Source organism: Phoca vitulina, unplaced genomic scaffold (assembly GCF_004348235.1).
Source record: "Phoca vitulina isolate PV1807 unplaced genomic scaffold, GSC_HSeal_1.0 scaffold16, whole genome shotgun sequence".
Classification (NCBI taxonomy): domain Eukaryota; kingdom Metazoa; phylum Chordata; class Mammalia; order Carnivora; family Phocidae; genus Phoca; species Phoca vitulina.
Window position 1 is genome coordinate 23,998,628 of NW_022589719.1, and position 26,492 is coordinate 24,025,119.

Sequence of the window (26,492 nt, forward strand, 5' to 3'; positions counted from 1 at the left end):
ACAGAAGAGAAACATTTTAGTACATCTACTAGGAGAAGAAAAGGTTAGAGAGGATGGCAGTGAAGCAATATTTTAAAAGATATTCTCTGAGACAAAAGACATAAGTCAGATTAAAGTGTTGAGCAAGATAACTAAAAATATACCTACATGATAGACACATTATAGAATCCACAGAACATTAATGATAAAGAAAATAGCTTATATGAATGGTAAGAATGATTAACTCCACGAGGAATGACAGGAGTTTGACAGATGGCCTCTTGACAACAGTGATAGATGCTAGATGACAATGGAGTAGTATCTTCGAAGTGCTGAGAGAAGATAAATGACAACCCAGAATTCTCCACCTGGTTAAACCATTACTCCAGAGGGTAAATAAAGATATTTTCAAGAAAATGAAAACTGAGAGCATTTACCACCCACAGGCTTTTGCAAAAACAACAGGTCTGTGAATATTCAGAAATTCACAATTTGAAATCAAAAGAGCATAGAAAACCTGAAGTTGTTTTTGCTGAGTTTTCTGCAGACTCATTTGGGAGCAAACCTAACCTGGACTAGTTTATGAGACTATCTTTGCTCTTTATTTATTCTTCTTAATGTAAATATATGTTTCACTGTGGAAATTTTAATATGCTTGACTATGGGCTGCTACCCCAGCCCCACTGGGGGTGCTATATCACATCTGGTTTGTGCAACTTATTGCCTTTATAAAATCCAAAAATTTGTCAATTCCAAAATAGAGAGGTCCAAAGTGATAAGTGATTGTGGACCTGTCTGAAAGGATGATGTACTTTAGCAAGAAAATAATTGAACAAAGAGGGAAGGAACACAATGAAGAATAGTAGTGAGCATGAAAATTGATATGTTGATAAACTTAATTAACTATTGACCTTTAAAAGTAATGAGTAATTTTTTACATTTAAAAAGGTAGAAGTCAAAAGAAATAAGGTTTATCCAAATTGGAAAGGAAAAGGTAAAACTATTTGCAGATGACATGATCCTATGTGTAGAAAATCCCAAAGAATCCACAAAAAGTCTACTAGTCCTAATAAATTCAGCAAAGATGCAGGATACCAAATCAACACACAAAAATCAGTTGTGTGGGTTTTTTTTAAATATTTATTTGAGAGAGAGCAAGAGAGCACAATCAGGGGGAGCGGCAGAGGGAGAGGGAAAAGCAGGCTCCCCACTGAGCAGGGAGCCCCATGTGGGGCTTGATCCCAGGACCCTGGGATCATGACCTGAGCCAAAGATAGATGCTTAACCGACTGAGCCACCCGGGTGCCCCAATCAGTTTTGTTTTTATACACTGGTAGTCAACAGTCAAAAGGAAATTAAGAAAGCAATTCTATTTATAATAGCAACTAAAAGAATTAAATACTTAGGGATAAATTTTTTTGAAGATTTTATTTATTTATTTATTTTAGAGAGAGAGTGCATGCATGCATGCATGAGCAGGGGGAGGGACAGAAGGAGAGGAAGAGATTCTCAAAGAGACTCTACACTGAGTGTGGAGCCTGATGTGGGGCTCGATCCCACCACCCTGAGATCATGACTTGAACTGAAACCAAGAGTTGGACGCTTAACCAACTGAGCCACCCCAGGCATCCAAGGCATAAATTTAACCAAGAAAGTAAAAGATTTGCACACTGAAAACTGCAAAACCCTGCTAAATGAAATCTAAAAAGACCTATATAAATGGAAAGACATCCTGTGTTTATGGGTAGGAAGACTTTTAACATTGTTAAGATGTTAGTACCATCCAAAGAAATCTACAGATTCAACACAATCTCTACCGAAATTCAAACAGACTTTTCACAGAAATCGAATAGCTGATCCTCAAATTCACATGGAATTACAAGGGACTTCAGAAAGCCAGGACAATCTTAAAAAAGAAGAATGATGTTGGAAGACTCAAACTTCCTAACTTTGAAACTTAATATACAGTACTACAGTACTTACTACAGTACTGAAAACAGTATGTATTGGCACAAAGACAGACATATAGACCACTGGAATAGAATAGAGAGCCCAGAAACAAACCCTCATATGTATGGTCAATTGATTTTCAACAAGGGTGCTGTTCACTGGGGAAAGGACTATTCAACAAATCTTTCCAGCAAATGGTTCTGGGGAAACTAGGTATTCACATGCAAAAGAAGAGAGTTGACCCAGACCTTATACCTTATATAAAAGTTAACTCAGGGTGCCTGGGTGACTCAGTTGGTTAAGCGGCTGGCTCTTGATTTTGGCTCAGATCAGGATCTCAAGGTCCTGGAGTTTAGCCCTGCATCCGGCTCCACACTCAGCAGGGAGTCTGCTTGAGGGATTCTATCTGTCCCTCTCTCTCTGCCCCTCCCCCTGCTCACTCTCTCTAAAATAAATAAATTATAAAAAAATAAAAATTAAAATTAACTCCAAATGGATCAAAGACCTAAATTTAAGAGCTAAAACTATAAAACTCTGAGAAGAAAACAACCAAATATCCTTATGGCATTATAATTGGCAACGATTTTATGGTTATCACAGCAAAAGCATAGGGAACAAAAGAAAAAAAATTGATAAAATGGACTTCATCAAAATTAAGAACTTTTTGTACTTCAAAGTGTACTATCAAGAAGGCAAGAAGACAACCTGCAGAATGAGAGAAGATATTTTCAAATTATATATCTGATAAGGGATTCATATCCAGATTATATAATGAACTCCTACAACCCAACAACAAAAAAATTTATTAAAAAATAGTCAAGGGACTTAAATAGGCATTTCTCCAAAGAAAATATACACATGTCCAATAAGTACATGAAAAGATGATCAGCACATCTTACTCAATGAGAAAATACAAATCAAAACCACAGTGAGGTATACCACTTCACACCTACTAGCATGGCTATTAAAAAAAAAATAGGAAAAGAGGAAAAATGTTGGTAAGGATTAGAACCCTTGTGCACTGCTATGAGAAGATAAAATAGTGCAGCCACCAGGAATACAGTTTGGTGTTTTCTCAAAAATTTAAATATACAATTACTATATGACACAACAATTCCACCTCTGGGTATATACCCAGAAGAACTGAAAGCAGGATATTTGAAGAAGAGGTATTTGTACACCAGTGTTCATAGAAGCATTATTCATAGTAGCCAAAAGGTAGAAACAACCCATGTGTTCATCAGCAGATGAATGAATAAACAAATGTGGTATATACCTACAATGGCATATTATTTATCCTTAAAAAGGAATGAAATTTGATATAAGCCCAACATGGATGGACCTTAAAAACTTAGTGAAATAAGCCAGGGATGCCTGGGTGGCTCAGGGGGTTGGGTTTCCACTCTTAGTTTCAGCTCAATCATGGTCTCAGGGTTGTAGGACCGAGCCCCACATGGGGCTCCACACTCAGTGAAGAGTTTGCTTGAGATTCTCTCTCTCTCTCCCTCCCTCTCTGCCCCTCCCTCTGCTTGTTGGTGCATGCTCTCTCTTTCTCTGTCTCTAAAATAAATAAATAAATAAAATCTTTAAAAAAAGAAAAAAGGGGCGCCTGGGTGGCTCAGTTGGTTAAGCATCTGCCTTCGGCTCAGGTCATGATCTCAGGATTCTGAGATCAAGCCCCACATCAGGCTCACTGCTCAGTGGGGAGCCTGCTTCTTTCTCTGCCTCTGTTTCTCCCCCCAACTTGTGCTCTCTCTCTCAAATAAATAAATAAATAAATAAATAAATAAAATCTTAAAAAAGAAAAAAGAAAGAAGCCAGACACACAAGGGCAAATATTGTACAGCTCCACTTATAAGAGTTACCTAGAATAGACAAATGCATAGAGATAGGGTAGAATAGAGGATACCAAAGTCTGGGAGGAAGGTGGAAGGGGGAATTACTGTCTAATATATATAGGGTTTTTGTTGGGGATAATGATAAAATTCTGTGAATAGATAATGGTAATGGTTAACGGCATTGTGAATGTATTTAAGCCACTGAATTGTACACTTACAGTAGTTAAAATGATAAATATCATGGCTAAAATAGTAAGTATTATAAGCATTTTACCATATTAAAAAAGTTTTTAATTTAAAAGATAGAAGTCAAAATCTAGAAAATAATATCAGAAGATGAGAAAAGTGCTCATAGGTTATTTAGAGTGTGCTTTGCTTCTTGTCTTGCTTTGGAGAGTAATAAAAATAATGAGTGACTTGACATTTTAAAAAATGTGTAACTACTAATTTGAAAAGATCTATGCATCCACATTTATTGTAGCATTATTTACAATAGCCAAGATATAGAAGCAACCTAAGTGTCCATCAATAGATGAATGGGTAAAGAAGGTTTGGTATACATATACAATGGAATATTACTCAGCCATAAAAAGAAGGAAATCTTGTCATTTCGGACAACAGGGATGAACCTACAGGGTATAATGCTAAGTGAAATAACTCAGAGAAAAACAAATACAATATGATTTCAATTATATGTGGATTCCAAAAAACAAAACAAATGAACAAACAAACATACACTGTAGAGAGAAAGATGGAGTTAAGGGTTCTGAAGCTATCAGATATCACTGAGACCAGCACCAGCTGACAACACCCCAGAACTGATAACTAGGAGAAGCACAGGAGGTCTCAAGACTGATTAAATCCCTTTAAAAAGGAAGGAGTTTTGCAGCAAACTGTAGACTCTCCAGACACTGACCCCTCAATGTCTGAGCACTTAAAAAAGGCAGCCACTGCCGAAGGCTCTGCCTGATTGATCTCCGAACAGAACTGAGATCCTCCACTGCTTGAACAGAATAAGCAGTAGTGCCAAGAGCTGACCCGGCCTGGCCTGCGGCCTTATCTCAACTGTGCACCCACAGACTGACTTCGCGTTTGGTTTGTTCACTTCCTACCCAACCCCCCCCCCCCCCCCACCGTGTTATCTTGTTTGTCGTGTGACTTAGGTCTTGTGTTTTGCTTTGTGTGCCATGTAAGAAGCCAAGTTAATCACATGGTGAAATGTCATTGAGTTTGGAATCCTGAACCTGCTTTATAATTACGTTAACCTTGTTTTATGACTGAATAAAGCTGACAATGTGGAAAGACATAACTCACGTGTGTACCTTCATAGTGTGCTCATGACATACACAAACAGAAACAGTCTCGTAAATACAGAGAACAAACTGATGGTTGCCAGAGAGGAGGGGGTCGGGGATGGGCAAAATAGGTGAAGGGGATTAAGAGGTACTATCTTCCAGTTATAAAATAAATAAGTCACAGGGATGAAAAGCACAGTGTAGGTAATATAGTCAATAATACTGTAATAACTCTGTATGGTGACAGATGGTGCCTGCACTTACCGTGGTAAGCACTGCATTATGTATAGAATTGTCGAAATCACTGTGCTGTACATCTGAAACTAATATAACGTTGTATGTCAACTATACTTCAATTAAAAAAAAGGAAAACTGTAGCTAAATATGTATGTTGAATTTTTAAGAGGAATTCTAAGAAGTTACAGATTCTGTCATAGCTTCCAATGTAACAAAGGGGGGGAGAAAATAATTATAAAAGAAAAAAATTAGGGGCGCCTGGGTGGCTCAGTCGTTAGGCGTCTGCCTTTGGCTCAGGTCATAGTCCCAGGGTCCTGGGATCGAGCCCCGCATCGGGCTCCCTGCTCTGCGGGAAGCCTGCTTCTCCCTCTCCCACTCCCCCCACTTGTGTTCCCTCTCTTGCTGTGTCTCTCTCTGCCAAATAAATAAATAAAATCTTTAAAAAAAAGAAAAGAAAAAATTGGGGCATCTGGGTAGCTCAGTCGGTTGAGGTCTGACTCTTGATTTCAGCTCAGGACATTATCTCAGGGTCTTGAGATCGAGCCCCGCCTCAGTCTCTGTTCTCAGTGTGGAGTCTGCGTGAGATTCTCTCTGCCTCTGCCCTCCCCCGCCCCGCTCTCTCTCTCTCTCAAAATAAATAAAATCTTAAAAAAAAAGAAAGAAAGAAAAGAAAAAACTTTCCTAACACAATAGAAAGCAGGAAAAGAAAAGCCAAAGAAAAAATATTCATGGAAAAGACATAATAAGATGGCAAAAATTAATCAAATATATTTTTTAAAAACTGACTTATTAAAATACAGAGACTGTAAGTTTGGGTAAAAAGCAAAATCCAACTATATACTACTTACAAGAGAAATATCTAAAACAAAATGACCCAGAAGGATTAAAATTAAAAGCATAGGAAAAGATATACCAGGCAAATACTAATCAAAACAAAGTTGGTATTGCAATACTACAATGCTAATATCAGGCCAAAGTCCTGGACTTTTAAAAAGGTTATAAAATGTTGACTTCAGTATTTCCAGTGTGGCTGACTACAAATATAAATCTGATACTTTTCCCTGGTATTACTTATCTATTCTTTCTAATCTTTCTAAATCAACTACCAAAGGCATTTATGGAGTAGTATGTACTACATGTTAGATAATGTGATGGAGACCAAGATGAATACAGCCTAATTACTTACTCCATAGAACTTACAGTCTTGTAGGCGATATAAGTCCAGTAACTTTTTTCAAAGGCAGCAGATTTGGAGTACCAGTAGAGAGTTAGTTATAAGTGAGGCATGATGAGAATTGGGCATGAGTATAAAATCAGGAAAAAACTTCATGCAAAATGTGGCATTTGAGATGGTCCTGAGAAACTGGATAGAATTTTAACAGATGGAGGTAGGGAAAAGTTATTTCAGGTTGAGGAGAAACAGTAAAGCTTTGAGCAATATATTGTATTTTCTGCTTTTTTTTTTACAGCCATCTTATCTAAAAGAGTTTTCACTGATTATATTACCTACTAACTCTTTAAGTAAAGTGATTATGATCTCTATACTGACCAGCTAAATTTTATTGGTAGGGATGATCTTAAGACAGTAGTGGAAATATAAATCTTTTTGTATTCAATATTATATGTCCTTGGTCTATCAGTTTGTTTTTTAAAATTCTTATTTTATAACTTCTTATGTAAATTCTTATCCGTACAATGAGTCTCAGCCAGATTCTTCAGTGCATAAATTATTCCCTAGTTTTAAAAAAGATACATATTTTTTAAAGATTTAATTACTTTTAGACAGAGAGCACGAGCGAGCAAGCTGGGGGGGCATGGTAGAGGGGCAGAGGGAGAGGGAGAGAGAGCATCTCAACCAGACTCCCTGCTGAGCATGGAGCCCGGGGTTGGGCTCAATCTCATAATTCTGAGATCATGATCTGAGCTGAAACCAAGAGTCGGACTCTCAACCCACTAAGCCACCCAAACACCCCTAAAAAATATATTTTTAAAAAGCTACACTGAGGATATAATTTCACTAGTGTGAGTTTCTTTACAGACCAGATTATGACCTAGACACCAGCTTTTTTCCCATGGGGGGTATGAAGCATACTTTGGGACTGATTCTTTGCTGGATAGCTTCATAAATTTAAACTAGATTGTTATCATTTTAGACTTCATTTGCTAGAAATGTGACCTACTCCATTACCTGTAACAGCTCATTTGCTTTATTTTTCATTTTCCTTTGCTCAAGACAACAGCATTGCAAACTGCATGTTTAACACTTGCGATACTTTTTTAAAAAGTTCTCTTCTAACATAATTCTTTACCAGATGTTTTCCTCATGCTTCCTCATAGTGTGTCAGAAGTAGATTTCTACACTAGTTTTCCACAGGGAGAAGAGCATGTAATTTGCTTTTTTCATACAATGTTGTTAATATTAACAGGAAGAGGCTAATTTTATCTTAAGTGATAACATACTCTATGTTAAAGACAGGTTAGATGCTTCCCTCAGAACTTGGTCAGGGAAAAGGAAGATGGAACAGATGACTCCTGAAATTTTTTCCTGTTTGGTTCAGAGATTCAGCTTTGCTCCCACTTTAAATTGTCAGCAAATGAAAAGTGGCATTTGGAATTTCCACTGTCTCTCTATTGCTTTGCCATCTTCAGTTTAATGCCTGCTTCTCTACAAAGATTAACATATTTTCCACTCATGATTTACTTGTCAGGGAATTTAGGAGTTTTCTGGAACCTGAAGTCTGCCTTTAGTTGTGATGATTACTGGATAATTGCCTATTCTTTGGTGGAATTTCCATTTTTAGATTACGCCAGGCTCTACAGCCTTTATTTCTTTGGCAGAAGAACCCAAAGGCAATGGAGTATATTTTTTCCCCTTATCCGGCCCAGCTTAAACAATGACTCACTTGGGCCCTGGGGCTTTGCTTCATACTCTCATTCAGGGGCCACTTTTTACCCTTGTTCCTCTTATTTGCCTTAATGTTCTATTTGAAACCTTTCGTATCCTTTGGCACATGGCTTTGCCTCTGAGGTTATTGTCAAAAAGGTATCCATCACCCCCAAACTGGAACAGACAATCCAGTTATGTCCCCATGAGCCGTGTTGTTCTTATGGCAGCTGAGGTAGGTCAGAGAGAGTACAGAAATAATGATTCCAAATGTGGTAGAAGGAGAAGTATTCTCCAAAAAGGTACAAGTGCCAATGTCATCCAGTTAAAGACTGAAAGATTTCCCTCTATTTGAGATGCTCCCGTGACTGATTAAAACTCCCTCAGTGCATATATGTGGGAGGTAGGAAACACTCAGAGGAATTGGACTCCAAGAGTTTTCAGAAGGATATGGTTATATGAAGGGATTTCTTCATTGAAAGACTTGGTCTAATCTATAGTTCAGAGTTTTGTTGGAGAGAAAAGATTTTCCTCCTTTTTGGCAATGGTTCTGTGTGGTCTTGATTTTTTATTCTGATTCCAGCCTTCCATATCTCTTCCTCTAATGATGATTCCTTGATTTTTCTCTTTGCAGTTTTAACAGCGTATGTCAGGGAACTCACATTCTCTTTCGGGAATTCAGCTTCATCCAAGCCACCCCTCACAATAGGGCATCATTCTTACGGGCCTTCTGGAAATGCTTCCGAACTGTGGGCAAAAATGGCGGTAAGTCTTCGTAAATTCTTTTCTTGCCTTCTTTTCTTCCTTCCAAACTTCTGTCTTTCTTTTGTTCTTATAAATACTGTTTGAGTACATGCTATTCGAGGCTCCCCTTACTTTTGAGGAGCTATTGTCTTGTGTCACAGAAACTACCACCATTACTAGTACCAACACCATCACTAATGATATCTATTAGGAGCCAAGTGCAGCTCTGAACACTTTATGTGTGGTGATTTATTACTCTTCACAACAGCTCTCTGTGGTAGATACTATCATCCCCATCTTATAGCTAATGAAACTGGGGATCAGAGAGGTTAAGTAACTTGACAAGGTTATACAACAAATGCTGGGGTGGGATTCATACCCAGGCAGTCTGACTCCAGAGCTTTTGCTCTTGGCAGATATTAAAATACATGCAGCAAATTGAAGAAATGATATGAATACAAAGAAGGAAACTCCTGAGTGGAGGGTGGGGGTAGGACGGGGACACTATTGTTAGAGAAAGGGGAACGAATAGATTAGAGAAGGTTCTCCTGAGAACTGGTTGTTTGGTCTAATTTGGGAAGGAAGAGTAGGAGTTATCTACATGGATAAAGGAAAGAAAGACATTCTAGGTAGAGCATGTGCTGTGCTGTAAAATCATAAAAGAACCTGGAATATTTAAGACATTGAGAAGATCAGAATGGCTAGAGTTTGTGAAGGGGGTTAGCGGAGATGAGCCTGTGAAGAATAGAAGAGTCAGGTCTGAAAGATCATTTTTGCCATAAAAAAAGAAGTCAGATTTTATTCTGTAGGTTAAAGGATTTTATTCAGAAGAATGGTGTGATGATATCTGAGTTCTAGAAAGATCATTTGAAAGGCAGTATAGAAATGGCTTAGAGGGTGGGGCGCCTGGGTGGCTCAGTTGGTTAAGCATCTGCCTTCAGCTCTCTCAGGATCTTGCCATTGAGCCCCATGTGTTGGGCTCCCTGCTCAGCGGGAAGTCTGCTTCTCCCTCTCCCTTTGCAACTCCCCCTGCTTGTGTTCTCTCACTCTCTGTCAAATAAATAAATAAAATCTTTAAAAGAAAAAAAGAAAAGAAATGACTTAGAGGGTGAGTCTGGAGGCAGAGAGCATAGTTAGGAGATTTGCAGTAGTAAGAGATAATAAGAACCAAACCCAAATTTACTAAGATGCTAATATGTTATTTCTATTCTTTTTATTATTCTAATCACAGCTTCTGTGACATGTAACTCAAGAGACTATCCATCTCAATTACACTATTGAGCAGAAATACTTAGTGTACTGAGAATAGCATCATCTCCTTTATTGACTATATGCACTAGTGGACAAAAATCAAAGTGGACTCAATTTTAAGTGAACTACCTCAGAGAAACTAACCCATTGGTCTCTACATAAACAAAACTGGGAGCTGTGAGTGTACAGGTAAAGTCTGTAGTATTTCATCAGAACCTGTTTTTCCCAATCCTTTCCCAGTCCCTTAGTCAGTCAGCAGATATTTATTGAATACTCACTCTATTGAAGAATGGTGCATACAGCTAGAGCTGGTTTTTGTGGAATAGGCACATGGAGATAACTATGGAAAACAGTCTTTAGATCTCCTTAATTCTTTTCCTGATTTAAAAGTGGGGCCTCTTCCAGAATCTGTTTACTATCACAAGGGATCCATATAGCATTTGGACTCTGAGCAGATGTAGGTTTCTTTACCTTTCGTACAGCAGCTGTCAGTGATTCATCCAGCTGCTAAGAGGAAGCAGCTCCAAGTTCTCCCTGTTTTTCCTGTACCATAAACAAGACCTAGATTTTATGCTGGATATTTATTGTTAGGCTTCTTAATCAGACAGCCTCTGATTTCTTAAAGACCAAATGCAACATTTGCATCTAGGTGATCCTAAAATCTTCAGTTAAATCATTTTAATATATTCTCAGTTTCTTCCAGGAAACTTTAGAACAGCTTTCAGTCCCGAAGTGTGTCAGTTCCCAATTTTAATCCAGAACAAGCAAAAACACTCAGAGGCAAAGTTCCAAAAGAAAGTACTTATTAAGCCCCATTTTTTCAATTAGAATGCCACGTACCTGACTCCTACTCAGAGGAGCTGATATTATATTGTTCTTCTGCAGATGACTTCCTTAGAACATCTTGTACATATTTTAGCATTATCAAGAAGAAACTAGGTCTTCTGGGAAACAGCAAAAGAAGATCAGAGTTCCAGCATAACATCTAAAAATGAAGCCACCTGTAGAAAACTAAGGACCTGATGCCTTCTGGCAAGAAATGGTTTATCCCAGTTTTTAGCAAGTATAGGGATGCAGTGTCGTTTCTGCATGACTGAGTACTGAATGACGCTAATTTTCCTGTGTCTGAAATTCAAATAACCTCATGAAGGTTTAGTGAACCTCTTGCTATCTAGGCAACTTTAGAGTCTTGGAAGCAAAAAGACCTATTCATATGTAATAAGCCTTTAAAATTCAACTTCTCACTTTGGTATTTCTTTCAGTGTGAAAGATCAATCTGAATTTTCCAAGTCTGGCAAAGATTAAAATTCCCTGAAGTAAATCTTCACTTCTGTTTAGAGATATTGGCTCAAAAGAGCTATTGTCGGGGCGCCTGGGTGGCTCAGATGGCTGGGCGTCTGCCTTCAGCTCAGGTCATGATCTCCAGGGCCTGGGATCGAGCCCCATGTCTGGCTCCTGGCTCAGCGGGGAGTCTGCTTCTCCCTCTCTCTCTGCCTCTCCCCTTGCTTGTGCTCTCCTCTGTCTCTCTCTCTCTCTCAAATGAATAAATAAAATCTTAAAAAAAAAAAAAAGCTATTGTCCACAGTTTATTTTTAGTTTGTTAGAATTTAATTTTGAGCTTTGTGCTTTTACAAATGAACAAATATGTATATGTATATTTCATTTAATAAAAGAACGAGAGCTACTTCCTCTTCTGCCCATGAAGAAGTACTAACTTAGGGAATTGTCCTCCTGCCATAAACAACTAGAAAATCAAACAATGTATCTGAAACAACTCTTTCAGATATTAAACAACAGTTAATCTGGGACTGTGGTCTCTGAGAGGCAGTTGCCAAGCAACAGTACAGGAGAGGAGATCCAAAGAGCACAGCAGTCTTACTGAGTTGAGGAGGCAGAGATTGGGGTTTGGAGAGGCCACGGTGGCCAGAATTTGCAGGGCAGAGTACCAAAGAGGAGGGAGTTGCTTAGGAAGCTCCAGAGAGCTGCAAGTGGGTATTTGAGTCTCTGGCTACAAACTCTGCACATGTGTGGGTTGGAAAAAGAACCACCAGAAAACAGTAGTAGGCCAAACAGTTCCTGGAGTATACACAGGGCTAGGAATAGTTCATGCCGCTACCAGCCAAAGTGGAGAAACCTCAAAGTACATAGGGCATTGACACTGGATAGAGCCCTTAGCAGCTTAAAAACAAAAAGGATTAAATGCGTCTATCTGCAAGTAACTTAACTGTATACCAGAACAAAATTCAGTACTCCTTAAAGGAACTCAGTAAAATCGAGCACTCAGTAACATAAAATGCACAATGTCTGACATCCAATTAAAAATTACCAGACATTAGAGGAAACAAGAACATATGACCCATAACCAGGAGAAAAATCAATCAGTAGAAACACACACCCAAAAAAGATAGAAATAATAGAATTAGCTAACAAAGGCCTTCAAACAGTTATTTTAAATCATATAAATATGCTCAAGTATGTAAAGGAAAACATGGCTATAATTAGGAGATAAATGGAAGATATTAAAAAGATGCAAATGGAATTTCTAGATGTAAAAAATATAATATCAGAAGTGAAAATAATGATAGCAATTAACATTTATGAAGTTGTTTCATATGTGGAATATCTAATTTTTCTTTACAATGATCCTATGTGTTAGGTGGATACTTTTATTATCACTTTTTCACAGAAAATGAAACTGAGATTCAGAAAGTTAAAGTATGATGACATGAAACAACATGGTTCCTGTGGAAACTGCAAGAAGTTCATTGTGGCTGGTGCTTAGTACATAAGAAGGAAACATCATCCCAGTCAGTTGAATCTTACCAGTTTGTGTGGTATTTTCACATATGAGACTGGCAAAAGCATGGAAAATGGAATGGAAGGCAGGAGTAGGACCAGTTAGGAGCCAATACAACAGAACAGGAAGTGGCAGGGAGAGGAAGAGCTATTTCAGGTTGATTTGACAGGACTTGCTGATCGATTGGGTAGGAGTGTGGGAGAGAAGAGTCAAGAATAAAGGCCAGAATCTAAAGTATTGCCAATTTCATCCCTCCCTTCCTTTTTCCTTTCCTTTTTTTTTTTTCTCCAATTCTTTAACCTTTTATGTTTTACTCTGAATTCACTGTGATTTGTCTTCATAGTCTAGGTATATTCATTCATTCAACAAACATTTATGTGTTAGTTGGTAGTGATAAAGCAGGGAGTGAGAGCAGAAATTCCTGCTCTCATGGAGTTTGTGGTCTGATAATCAGAGATTTGAAAAAAAAAAAATTCCTGCATTTATGAAAGAAGATCACAGTTTAGGGATCAGAGACTTGCAGTTGGTCTATATAATCATATGATAAAAACTGTTTTTCCTAAAATATCTAATGTTATGGTGGTTAAAGTGATCGCAAGGGAAAATGCAGACAATTTAGGCTGAAATAAAGCTTTTGGTCTGACTTCTCTGTGAACTGCCTCAAACTTCCACCTGATTTTGCTTGTCACTAATCCTCATCCTCACCACTAAAAACCATTCTGTGAGGATTAACAGTGCTTACTTCAGAAATGGGTGGCTGTCTTGTTTGAAATATTAAAGAGCATTTGTTACTTTTGTCATTTTTTAAACAAACAAACAAAAATCCTTCCATGTAATCTCTTCAGTCCTGTGGTTTCCTCTGGCCTGTCCTCTGCACCTGCTCCCACCAGAGCTCCACGGCTCCACATTTGTCCCAGAAACTGATGTGGCCAATAAACAACTTCTTCAACCTTCGGTTCCTGGTTCCTGTCTGCGGTTGTACTTATTTCTTTTCAATTCTAATTTTTTTTTTTCTTTTTCCATCTTTACTTCCTTCTTCAAAACCTTTCCTCCAGGGAGAACACTGACGTGTGATGTCACCTCAAATCTTTCACCTCACTACCTCCAATAACTTTAATCTTTCCCTCTATTTAATGTTCCTTTATTTTTTTTTTTATTTCGGTTATTTGGGGCTATCACACATGTCACACAATGATTCCCGGAATGTTTTTGTCACTACCTCCTTTCTCACCCAACCCTCTTTGCCCTCCATGCATAATACTGTTAGGTTGCTAACGTCTCTTCATCCTTTTGAGTCTTAGCTTAAAGGTCAGCTCCTTAAAGGACCTTCTTTGTCCCTCCCTTCCTCATCTGAATTAGTTCCCTTCATTATTCTTTTGCAAATCATCCTGTAATTTTTAGTCATACTGTTTATTACAGTTTCTGGCTAAGTGTTTTTGGATGACTCTACTTAATGTCCACCTTCCTTATTAAACTATAAGCTTGATGAGGGCAAGAACCTTGTTTGTTTTGCCAATAACTACATTCTTAGCACCTAACATACGTAAATGATTTCTTTTTTGTTATTTAATATGAAGGCTCACCACTTCCCAATCACTATTCATTAATCTGTGATTATTGAATGGATTATATTATTATCTCTTATATTAGAGGGTAGGGTTGGTTTCAGAAGAGCTTTATACTCTTTTCAATATTGTGTAGGGACTTTGACTGAAAATAATAATAGCTACTCCTTATTGATCACCTACTGTAGGCGAGGCATAAACTTCACATTCAAAGTGCCCCCCTAAAAACTGGCCCATTCAAAGCTATACAGTATCGATGGACACTCAATTAAAATAATATTCAGTACCCTCTGGTGCTTCCAAACAAGGATTAAAAGATTTAGATCATGGTCTGTATACAAACTTTATTTTTATTTATTTATTTACTTACTTACTCAACTTATTTATTTATTTGTTTATTTATTGAGAGAGAGAAAGAGAGCATGGAGGGGAGGGGAAGAGGGAGAGGGAGAGAGAGAATCTTAAGCAGGCTCCATCCCCAGCACTGAACCCAATCTTACGATCCTGAGATCGTGACCTGAGCTGAAATCAAGAGTTGGACACTTAACTGACTGAACCACCCATGCGCCCCATGATCTGTATGCAAACTTTAAACATTGGCGAGGATCTAACTATACTACCTCCTTTCCTTTGTATTCTGAGTCATGCCTTTATGCTCCGAAAGAAATCACTAACTAGTAGTGGTCAGCTGACTGCATGTGCCTTGGCCTGCAGTTATGTTTTCTTTGGCTAGCAATGTTAAAAATCATTTTTTTAAGGGACGCCTGGGTGGCTCAGTCAGTTAACCGTTTGACTCTTGATCTCAGCTCAAGTCTTGATCTCATGGTGGTGAGTTCAAGCCCTGCACTGGGTCCTGCACTGGGTGTGGAGCCTACTTAAAAAAATAAAATAAAAAATTTAAAAAATAATAATTTTTAAAAATTAGATGCCAAAAATTTAACATAAAAATCTCAATTCAATTTCACTTAAAGAATGGAAAATCATCCCAATACCATGCCCACATTCCAACAGAGAGGCAGTTTGCCAGGGCGGAGGTCCAGCTGCTCCCTTTAGACAGGGCATGTGGTGGCCTCAGATTTACCACCATCCCCAGCTGCCTTGCTTCATCTGCTTACGTTTCCTGCCTGGCCTCTGTAGGCATTTGAGTTTGCTACCATTGCTAGAACTTCTTGGTCCATTTATAATCATTTGAAAGGTAAAGTTACACTCTCAATTCAGAAGGAGTCAGGAGCTTATTCCTTGACTAGATGCTCCTTCTCTTTCCGCCTTGTTATCTTGCTGTCTCAAAAAATTTTAGAATTGAAAGGGACCATAGAAGTCATCTTGTCTTGAAACTAGGACTAAGGGTTTTAAAATATATTTATCCCTTGATTGTGGTAAAATATACATAACATAAAATTTACCATTCTAACCACTTTTTAAATAGAGAAATCTTTTTTGGTGATAAAATATAAATAACATAAAATTTAACATTTTAACCATTTTTTTAAAAAGATTTGACTTATTTATTTGAGAGAGGGGGAGAGCATGAGCTGAGGGCTGGGGGCAGATGGAGAGGGAGAAGCAGACTCCGTGCTGAGCGTGGGGCCCAACGCAGGGCTCGATCCCAGGACCCCGGGATCATGACTTGAGCTGAAGTCAGACTCTTAACCTACTGAGCACCCAGGTGCCCCCATTTTAACCATTTTTGAATGTACAGGTCAGTGCCATTAACTACATTCACATTGTTGTGCAGCCACCACCATCATTCATCTCTCTAATTTTTTTCATCTTCCCAAACTGAAACATTTTACCCATTAAAAAATTATTCCCCATTTCCCCATCCTCTAGCCCCAGTATTTTATTTTCTGTCTCTATGTCTTTGACTCTTCTAGGTATCTAATATAGGTGGAATTACATGATGTTGTATCTGGCTTTTTTCACTAAGCATGATGTTTTCACAGTTCATCCATGTTGTAGCATGTGTCAGAATTTCATTCCTTTCTATCCATTGTGTGTATATATCATATTTTGTTTATCCATTCATCTGTCAGCAGACACTTGGGTTGCTTCTACCTTTTGGCTATGGTGAATAACATGCTATGAACATGGGTGTACAAGTACCTGTGTAAGTCCTGGTCTTTGATTCTTGGCCATATTCTTAGGAGTAGAATTGCTGGGTCATATGATAATTCTATGTTTAACTTTTTAAGGAATTGCCATACTGTTTTCTATAGTGGCTTCACCATTTTACATTCTTACAAGAAATTCACAAGGGTTCCAATTTCTCCAGATCCTCAACAACACTTGCTATTTCCTGCTGTTTTGATAAAAGGCATCCAAATGGGTATGAAGTTGTATCTCATTGTTTTGATTTGCATGTCCCCAATGAGTAATGATGTTGAACATCTTTTCATGTACTTATTGGCTATTGGGTTTTTTTTTTTTACCAGTTGCATTTTTAAAAATTTATTTTAATTCTAGTATAGTTAATATACAGTGTTATTTTAGTTTCCGGTGTACAATATAGTGATTCAACAGTTCCATATATTAGTGCTCATCAAGATAAGTGTACTCTTAATCTGCTTCACCTATTTCTCCCATCCTTCCAACAACTTCCTCTCTGGTAACCATCTATTTTGTTCTCTGTAGTTAAGAGTCTGTATCCTGGTTTGTCTCTCTCTTTTTTTCCCTCTTTGCTCATTTGTTTTGTTTTTTAAATTCTATATATAAGTGAAATCGTATGGTATTTGTCTTTCTCTGACTGACTTATTTCGTTTAGCGTAATACTTTCTAGCTCCATCCATGCCATTGAAAATGGCAAGATTTCATTCTTTTTTATAGCTGAGTAATATTCCTCTGTGTGTGTGTGTGTGTGTGTGTGTGTATAGATATATACCACATCTTTTTTATCCATTCATCTATGGATACACACTTGGGTTGCTTCCATAGTTTGACTATTGTAAATAATGCTGCAATAAACATAGGAGCTTATATATCCCTTTGAATTAGTGTTTTTGTATTCTTGGAGTAAATACCCAGTAGTATGATTACTGGATCATAGGGCAGTTCTATGTTTAATTTTTTGAGGAACATCCATACTGTCTTCCACAGTGCCTACACCAGTTTGCATTCCCAAAAACAGTGCACAAGGGTTCCTTTTACTCCAAATCCTCATCAACACTTGTTTCCTGAGTTTTTTATTTTAGCCATTCTGACAGGTATGAGGTGATATCTCATTATGGTTTTTATTTGATATCTCATCATCAACTGATGATGAATGATGTTGAGCATCTTTTCATGTGTCTGTTGGCCATCTGTATGTCTTCTTTGGAGAAATGTGTAAGTCCTTTGTCCATTTTTGAATAACATTTTTTGTTTTTCTGTTGTTGAGCTGTGGGAGATCTTTATATATTCTGGATATGAATCCCTTATCAGATATATGATTTGAAAATATTTTCTCTCATTCTGCAGGTTGTCCTCTTGCCTTCTTGATGGTATCCTTTGATGTACAAAAGGTCTTAATTTTGATGAAGCCCAGTTTATCTATTTTTTCTTTTGTTCCCCATGGTTTTGGTGTTGTATCTATGAAATCATTGTCAAATTCAGTGTCCTTCTAAGAGTTTTATAGTTTTAGCTTTAAAGTTAAGGTCTTTGATCCATTTTGAGTTAATTTTTATATAAGGTATAAAGTATGGGTCAGCTTCCTTCTTTTGCATGCGGGTATCTAGTTTCCCCAGCACCCCTTGCTGGAAAGACTTGAGTAGTCCTTTCCCCAGTGAACGGTACCCTTGTTGAAAGTCAATTGACCATACATGTGAAGATTTGTTTCTGGGCTCTCTATTCTATTCCAGTGGTTTATATATCTGTCTTTATGCCAGTACCATACTGTTTTAAGTTATAGCTTTGTATTAAGTTTCAAAATTAGGTAGTTTGAGTCTTCCAACTTCATTCTTTTTTTCAAGATTGTCCTGGCTATTCAGGGCCCCTTGCAATTCCATATGAACTCAAGGATCAGCTATTCCATTTCTGTGAAAAAGTTTGTTGGGATTTTGATAGGGATTGTGTTGAATCTGTAGATTTCTTTGGATAGTGTTGACATCTTAACAATGTTAATTCTTCTGTTAAATAACAAAAACTCAACCAAGTAAATTTTAAAGATCTAATTGACTTTATTAATAGATTCATGGGGGCACCTGTGTAGCTCAGTCAGTTGAGCATCCTATTCTTGGTTTTGGCTCAGGTCATGATCTCAGGGTCATGGGATTGAACCTTGAGTCTGGCTCTGTGCTCAGTGCAGGAGTCTGCTTGTCCCTCTACGTCTCTCTCTGCCCTTTCCCCCTCATTCTTGTATACTTTCTCTCTCATAAATAAATAAAATCTTAAAAAAAATAGATCCATGAATCAGGCAGCATCCCATCTAGCAGGCAGAGGGGAGTTTCACTGAGCTGCTGAAAAAGAAAGGCTTTTAAAGATAAACAGGGAGCAGAGAAAAGGAAATTATTAGTGAAGAATCCACTAAGGGTCACCCTCCTAAGGGGACTGGAAGAGATCTATCAGTAAATATTCTCTTACTCACCAGGTAACTCCCATATTGACTGGTTAAAAGTTACATTACTGGGGGGGTTAAAACTGCAGTTAGGTTAGCTATTAAGTCTTGGTTTACTGACATAGGACCTTAATCTAAGTGACACGATTTGGGGCCTATGATTTTCTTTTAAGTCTTCTTTAATTTCATTCAGCAGTGTTTTATAGTTTTCAATATGCAAGTCTTTCACCTCCCTGCTTAGATTTATTCCTAAGTATTTTAGTCCTTTCATACAATTGTAAATGGAATTGTTTTTCTTAGTTTCCTTTTTACATTTTTCTCTGCTACTTTGTGGAATTGTAGTTGTTTTTTGTATGTTGATTTTGTATCCTCCATCTTTGCAGAATTCATTTATTAGTTGTAATCATGTGTGTGTGTATGAAAGAGAGAGATTTTTAAGGTTTTCTACACAGAAGATGATGTCATCTTCAAATAGAGATTGTTTTACCATTTCCTTTCCAACTTGGATGCCTTTTATTTCTTTTTCTTACCTAATTGCTCCGGTTAGAACTTCCTGTACTGTGTTGAGTGGAAGTGGCAGAAGCAGGCATCCTTGTCTTGTTCCTGATGTTGGGGGAAAGCTTTCCAGTATTTGGTTTTGAGATAAAAGCTTGTCAAGAAAATTGTGATTCACACAGATAATTAGCTTCAGATACTTATAGCTTTGTTTTTAACATCTTGACATCCAGTCAATTTTTTTTTTTTGTTAAACTGAATTAGTTTAGTTATATGTCTAAATATTCAAAAAAGGAATGATAGTAAATTGTTGTGTCAAAGCTGAGTAACTAATGTACCTAACAATTGCTCACATTCCTAATTGATGAATAATCACTTTGGGGAAATCAATTAACAATTTTCACAGCTAGTTTAAAAACTTTATTGTTTGAAGAAAAATAAATGTGTCTTATAACATTATATATGAGTTGATTAATGGTGTTATTTCTTAAAAAAATCAGATATCTCAGAGGCTGCTATGGATTGGATTGTGTGCCCCAAAATTCATATGTTGGAGCCCTAACCCCAAGGTGACTGTATTTGGAGGTAGGGCCTATAAGGACGTAATTTAGGTTATGTGAGGTCATAAGGATAGGGTCCTGATCCAAAAGGATTAGTGTCCTCAAAAGAAGAGACACCAGAGAGCCTGTGCCCTCTCTTTGTCATGTGGGGACACAGTTAGAAGGTGGCCTTCTGCAGCCAAAGAGAGATACCCCCAGATACTGACCCTGCTAGCTCCTTGATCTTGGACTTCCAGTCTCCAGAACTGGAAGAAAATAAATTTCTGTTGGTTAAGCAACCCAGTCTATGGTATTGTTATGGCAGTTCAAGCAGACTAATACCAAGGCCATCTATTTACTCACAGTTTCAACACAGAAAAATTTTGTTTTGCATGCTGAGTCCAAATCCTGTTTTGATTCGTTACTAACATCTTATCAGAGGCTGTAAGTATGGCAATGTTGTAAGCCTTAATTGAGCTATTTGATTTATCTAAAATATCAGCAAGATTTCCAAGTTCATAAACCTATATTTAATGCATTTATTTAAGTTAGAAATAATAGCAATTGATTTCATTGACTGTTGTTCTGACAACTGCCTTATGTCTGTTAGAAAACTTTAGTATAAAAGAATAAATTCTGCTATCACTACTGACATCTCTGCAAGTAACTCTGAAAGGTCTGCAATCTATAAGTTTTTTTTTTTAAGATGTTATTTATTTATTTGACAGAGGGAGAGAGAGAGCACAAGCAGGGGGAGCCGCAGGCAGAGGTAGAAGCAGGCTCCCCGCTCAGCGGGGAGCCCACGGGGCTTGATCCCAGGACCCTGGGATCATGACCTGAGCCAAAGGCAGACGCTTAACCAACTGAGCCACCCAGGTGCCCTTACAATCTAAAAGTCTTATCCTAATAAAATTGACAGTCCATATCAATGTGCATAACATTTATCCTATAGTGTTTTGAAATAATGCTTGCCTAATTTTAACTGCTAGTGCTTATCTACACAACTTCTGAGGACGTTTTAGTGCCTTGCCTTTATATGATCCTCCACTCCATAAATTTTTTCTGCCATTGCTTTTCCAGTCCCAGTTCAAACATGACTACATTTTTTTTACCACTTTAGTATCTTAACACTTGAAGACTTCTATTTTATAATTATCAAATATTTTATAAAGTAATAAACCTACTTTATTTGGTTCCATAACCACATCATATAGAGGCAAGTAAAAGGAGGGCTTGTTAACATCTGTACTCTCACCCAGTAGAATTTAAAGATTTTATGTAATCTCAGTCTTTATGTCAATATAGTCCTGGATTAAAAAGAAAAGAAAATGAGCAGGGTAGATAAAAAGCTTTCTAATCAGTGGCACATTTACAGATTCAAATATATATACAAACACACATTTGTGCAACAGGAGAAGCTCCACAGTGAGTTAACATGAAAGCACAGGTCAGTTGTGTCTGTATAATAAAATTTACTATGTGAAAGATTTAGTGTGCATTTTGTTTTTCTCATAGATGTTAAATAAAGGTATGTTTTTAATAAGAAAAATATTAAATTAAACATTTGTAGAAACTTTTAATGCCTCTGAAGAATTCTAGTCTTCTGGTTTGAAAACTATTGAGGTACTTCAACCCTTCCCCCATCATATTGATAAAAAAATCAGGGCCCCCACCACAAATATTGGGGCCCAATGTCTCCCAGCCCGTTGATAAATTCAGGCATTCTCTCAGTCAAGTGCTCCTGCTCTGATGCTAAATAAACATAAATATGACATTCAGGTTCTGAGATCAGTGAGTGATTTCCTGAAAGCCTAAAATGTGATCAAAGGAGTTAAGGCATAAGAATGTATTGCATTTGTCTGTGATCTGCTTTCATTGCTTTTACAGAGGAAAGTAGCTACAAATTCTTTAATTTTAAGTTCCATTTTACCTGTCTTCAAGAGAAAAAAATATAGTTATTCCATCTTTTATTTAAAATTTAAAAATCATGATTCTTATTATTGGGGGAAGTATAGTACTTGCTTTACTACGTAGTTCATGCTTTGAAGGGCATAATAAACAGAATTTAGAAGTTCTTTGAAAATATAACCAAGGATTTTTTAAAAGTTAGGCTGAAGTGAGACTGTACTATGAGATGTTATTAAACCCATTCTCTAAAGTAGATGTACCAGAAACAGAATGGTATGCCTTAGGCTTCTAAAATCACCTGATTTCATGGTTCTGTTAGAAACAAAAGTAAATGACTAATTTAAACTTAAACACTATGAATCAAAATAAAACCACCTTAGGTTAAAGATGTCAATTTAATAAACCATACTCAAATTTGGTTGTTTTGGTGGATTTTAAACTGGCAGTATATAAAAGCAAGTATAAGTAGTGTTGAAAATTTAATGTTTTCCAGTTTTATGTTGCTTGGTGTAACCGGCTCTTCATTCCCACTGCCACCACCTGACCCTAATTTAGAACTCTAATTAATCAGAGAGGCTGTCCTAATTAACCCAACACTGGAGAGGTTGTCAAAAAGACAGATTCCTTGAGCTCATCTCCCAGCCTACTAAATCAGTCAGCAAGGGAGGTACCTGGGACTTTCTTTTTTTTGGCAGGCATTTCAGGTGATTCTTATTATCTCTCAAGTGTGAGAAACATTGAATAACTTTTTAACTTTTTTTTCTTTGCTCCAGTCCTTGCTCTACATCAGTGGTTTTCAACCCTAGTTGCATATCAAGTTCACTTAGAGAACTTTAAAAAAAAATAGTGATGCCGAGGCCCTGTCCCAGACTGATTTAATCAGAATCTTTTGGGTTGGGGCCTATGCTATTTTATTTTTTGAAAAGTTTTAAGTAAAAAAGTGTTTTGCAATATAACATATGTAGAGAAACGTGCAAAGTAATAAACATATAGCACAATGGATTCCTACAAAATAAACATACTCATATAATATTCATCCAGATAAAGATAGAGAACATTACCAGCACCGCAGACGCCTCTCCCAGGCCCCCTTCCAGTCATTAATCCCCTCTAGGGTATCATTAGTCTCACTTTTTTTTTTTTTTAAGATTTTATTTATTTATTTGACAGAGAGAGACACAGCGAGAGAGGGAACACAAGCAGGGGCAGTGGGAGAGGGAGAAGCAGGCTTCCCACGGAGCTGGGAGCCCGATGTGGGGCTCTATCCCAGGACCCTGGGACCATGACCTGAGCCGAAGGCAGACACTTAACAACTGAGCCACCCAAGTGCCCCTCATTAGTCTCACTTTTATCACCATAACCTTTATGTGCCTGATTTTGAACTTTCCATTGCTAGAATCATAGAGCATGTACTCTTCCATGTCTGGCTTCTTTTGCTCAATGTTGTATTTCTCATTTGTTGTTGGGCTTAGCTACAGTTCCTTTTCATTGTTATACAGAATTCCATTTTCTATTTAAACCACAGTTTATCCACCCTACAGTAGGTGGCATTTGGGTTGTTTTCAATTTGGGATTGGCACAAACAATGTTGCTATAAGCATACTTTTTTATGTCTCTTGGTATATAGATTTCTGTTAGGTATGTACTTAGGAGTGAAATTTCTGGGAATGTGTATGTTCAGCTTTAGCACATGTTCCCAGGTTTCCAAAGTGATTGTATCATTCTCCACATTTAAGTGCAGTTTATGAGAGTTCTTGTGGCTCTGGAACTTTTTGTGGGGCACACGCATTTTAAAAGCTCTGCAGGTGATCCTGATAACCACTGAAGCTTGAGAACTACTTACTACAAAATCTTTCATAAATATAATTCTCTAAAGCACAGCTATGGGCTTGTCCATCCCTGCTTAGAATGTCCATAGTTCTGTATTGCCTACTAAGGAAATAGGAATTCCATTACCTTACATTGTAGGCCACTCATGATCTAGCCTCAGCCTTTCCAACTGCTACTTTCCTACTCATAGCCTAGACTCTAACCACACAGACATTCACTTTCCCCCCAAACACTCCTATGCTTTTCCCCCTTGCACACCTTTGTTTTGCTTTTCTGTGTAGAACTTTCTTGCACGTCTGTCACGTTCCTGCCCATTCTCAGGTAGACCTGGCTCAAGTAACACATCTAACAGTCCTTGTGATTATCACATCCTCTCCTCCTTGCCCTCCCTTACCTCCATTCAAAAGTGATCTCTCTCAGGGTGCCTGGGTGGCTCGGTTAAGCGGTTGCCTTCGTTTCAGGTCATGATCCCAGGGTCCTAGGATCGAGTCCCGCATCAGGCTCCTTGCTGAAAGGAGCCTGCTTCTCCCCTGCCTGCCATTCCCCCTGCTTATGCTTGTTCTCTCTCTCTCTCTTGCTCTCTCTGTGTCAAATAAATAAATAAAATATTTTTTAACAAAGTGATCTCTCTCATGGCACTTATTCTATCATATTTTACACGTAGTAATTGGCGAACGTAGAATCTCTTTCCTAAGATATCATGTGGAGTTGAGAAGAAAGGGATTTTTCTGTCTTTCTTATATCCCTATCTAGATTATAAATTTGTAGTGTCAAACTTCCCCATGAAGCACTGAAGAGAAAGCCTTTTTAGAGTTAAGTAGCCTTAGGTTCAGGTGGACTTTTTATTAGATACAGCTGTGCTTTTCCAGGCCTTAGCTTTCTCATCTGTAAAATGGAGAGTATATGACTTCAAAGTTGTGAAAACGCAGTGAGATAACAGATTAAAGCAGTTAGTAATCTTGGCACATAATACCCGTTCCAGCAAAGCCAGCTGCTTATGTCATTGTGGTAAGTATCATCGTTAACTCCCTTGATGGCAGAGACGGCATATTTTATCTCTGAATCCTCATTTAGTGCCTTTGCTTGTTTTTGGTGCTCTAAATGCTGGATGAATAAATTCATGAATGCCTGCTGGATGATTGGATGGACCATGCTTATTTACAGTCCATTTCCAATAAGATCAGCGCGTCTTGGAAGGAACAGTTCAAATTTCAATTTAAGCATCAAATAGGAACAGAAAGGAGGGTTTCTACACCAAACTTCTAAAACTATATTAAAAAGGCCAAATCCCCAGTTTAACCATACAACAGCTGCCGTCCTTCTGCTGCCAGGAAACAGGGAAAACCCTCCAAGAGCTATTTGCTGTTTGTTTGTTCATCTGATAAACATGCCACGACTTGGGGAGAGCACACACTTCCCCTGCAGGCAAGCGCGGGTCTGGGAAGTTGCATGTAGGAGCAGTAAGGAAGAAATCCCCACTCTGTGGGAGAGGTTCCTGCAGGGACGCTGCTCAGCCCATTTGCAGTTTTGCTGATTTATTTACCAAGATGAAGGGACTGGGTGTGGCCGGTCTGAGATTCCTCCTGGGAAGTCACTTCAAGAATCTCCTTCATTTCCTCACCCTTTATCTTTGTTCTCTGGCTTTGGTGCAAAAGGGTGCAGTTAGTCGCGCCCAGTTGGGTACTGCTCCCAGCACACTGAATTCTTTGAAGCCGGCTCTTGCAGCCAAGGATTCCCTGCCCTGTTCTTTTCTCCTTGCCCTGATTTAAAAAACAGTTCTGGAAGTTTTCATCTGGCATGGAGATTGATGAGAAGGAACTTCATGGGTTGCACGCTGTTTTTCGAGATACATAGGAACCAAAAAGGACCTTCAGAGCTTTAAATTATTATCTCTCAAAAACCCAGTTTTAATGGATTTTACATGAACAAATTATGAAGTAGGTTCTGCCATCACCACTATCATTTAAAAGTCTTTTAGTACTAAGAGGCCGTGCAAGTGGGACTAAACTGATACCGGAAAGTATTTATCACCACCTCCATCACTTGCAGGAGGAATGTAAGAATGTACTCGCTAACTGAAACCTCAGGAAAGATGTGTAACAAAACATGCAAACATTAATGGGTAGTCCATGAAGACATTTACCAGGTGACTGATACCTTAAAATATGAACAGATAGATGAATTTAGTCACATTATAATCACAGTGGATCTGATGACAAAAGAATGAGTAGCCTGAAAAATATGTAATTCCAGTGTTCACAGCCTTATTTGTCATGATAATTGGCCGATAATTCCTTGGAAGCACACTGCTACTTTTAAAATAAAATTAAATCCAGGAGGCAATGATTGACGAGGAAGTAATACTGAAAAATCGACATTTGTTGCCTCAAGTTGCAGAACAGCAGAATGGTGTAATACCATTTATATAAAATTATATATATCTTATGTCTGTGCATGTTTATATGCATACCAGAATGTTTGGAAAAGAGGTTTACCAAAATGTTATTAGTGGTTTTCTCTCAGTGCTGGCATGTTACTTTTTCTTCACACTTTTCTGTATTGTTTGAGGTTTTTTTTATAATGATCATGCAACATTTCCACAATCACAATAAAAATGAAGTTATTTTTATTTTGAAAAAAAGAAAATTGGGG

At 37.8% G+C, this 26,492-nt stretch overlaps 1 protein-coding gene across 1 annotated transcript in view; it reads left to right on the forward strand.

Moving 5' to 3' along the window:
• CUNH11orf49 (chromosome unknown C11orf49 homolog) overlaps positions 1 to 26,492 on the forward strand; it is a 188,439-nt gene that overhangs the window by 76,628 nt on the left and 85,319 nt on the right. The window contains exon 3 of the mRNA XM_032414056.1: positions 8,818 to 8,948. Within this exon, the coding sequence (XP_032269947.1) occupies positions 8,818 to 8,948 (131 nt within the window). The remainder of the gene's footprint in view (positions 1 to 8,817; positions 8,949 to 26,492) is intronic.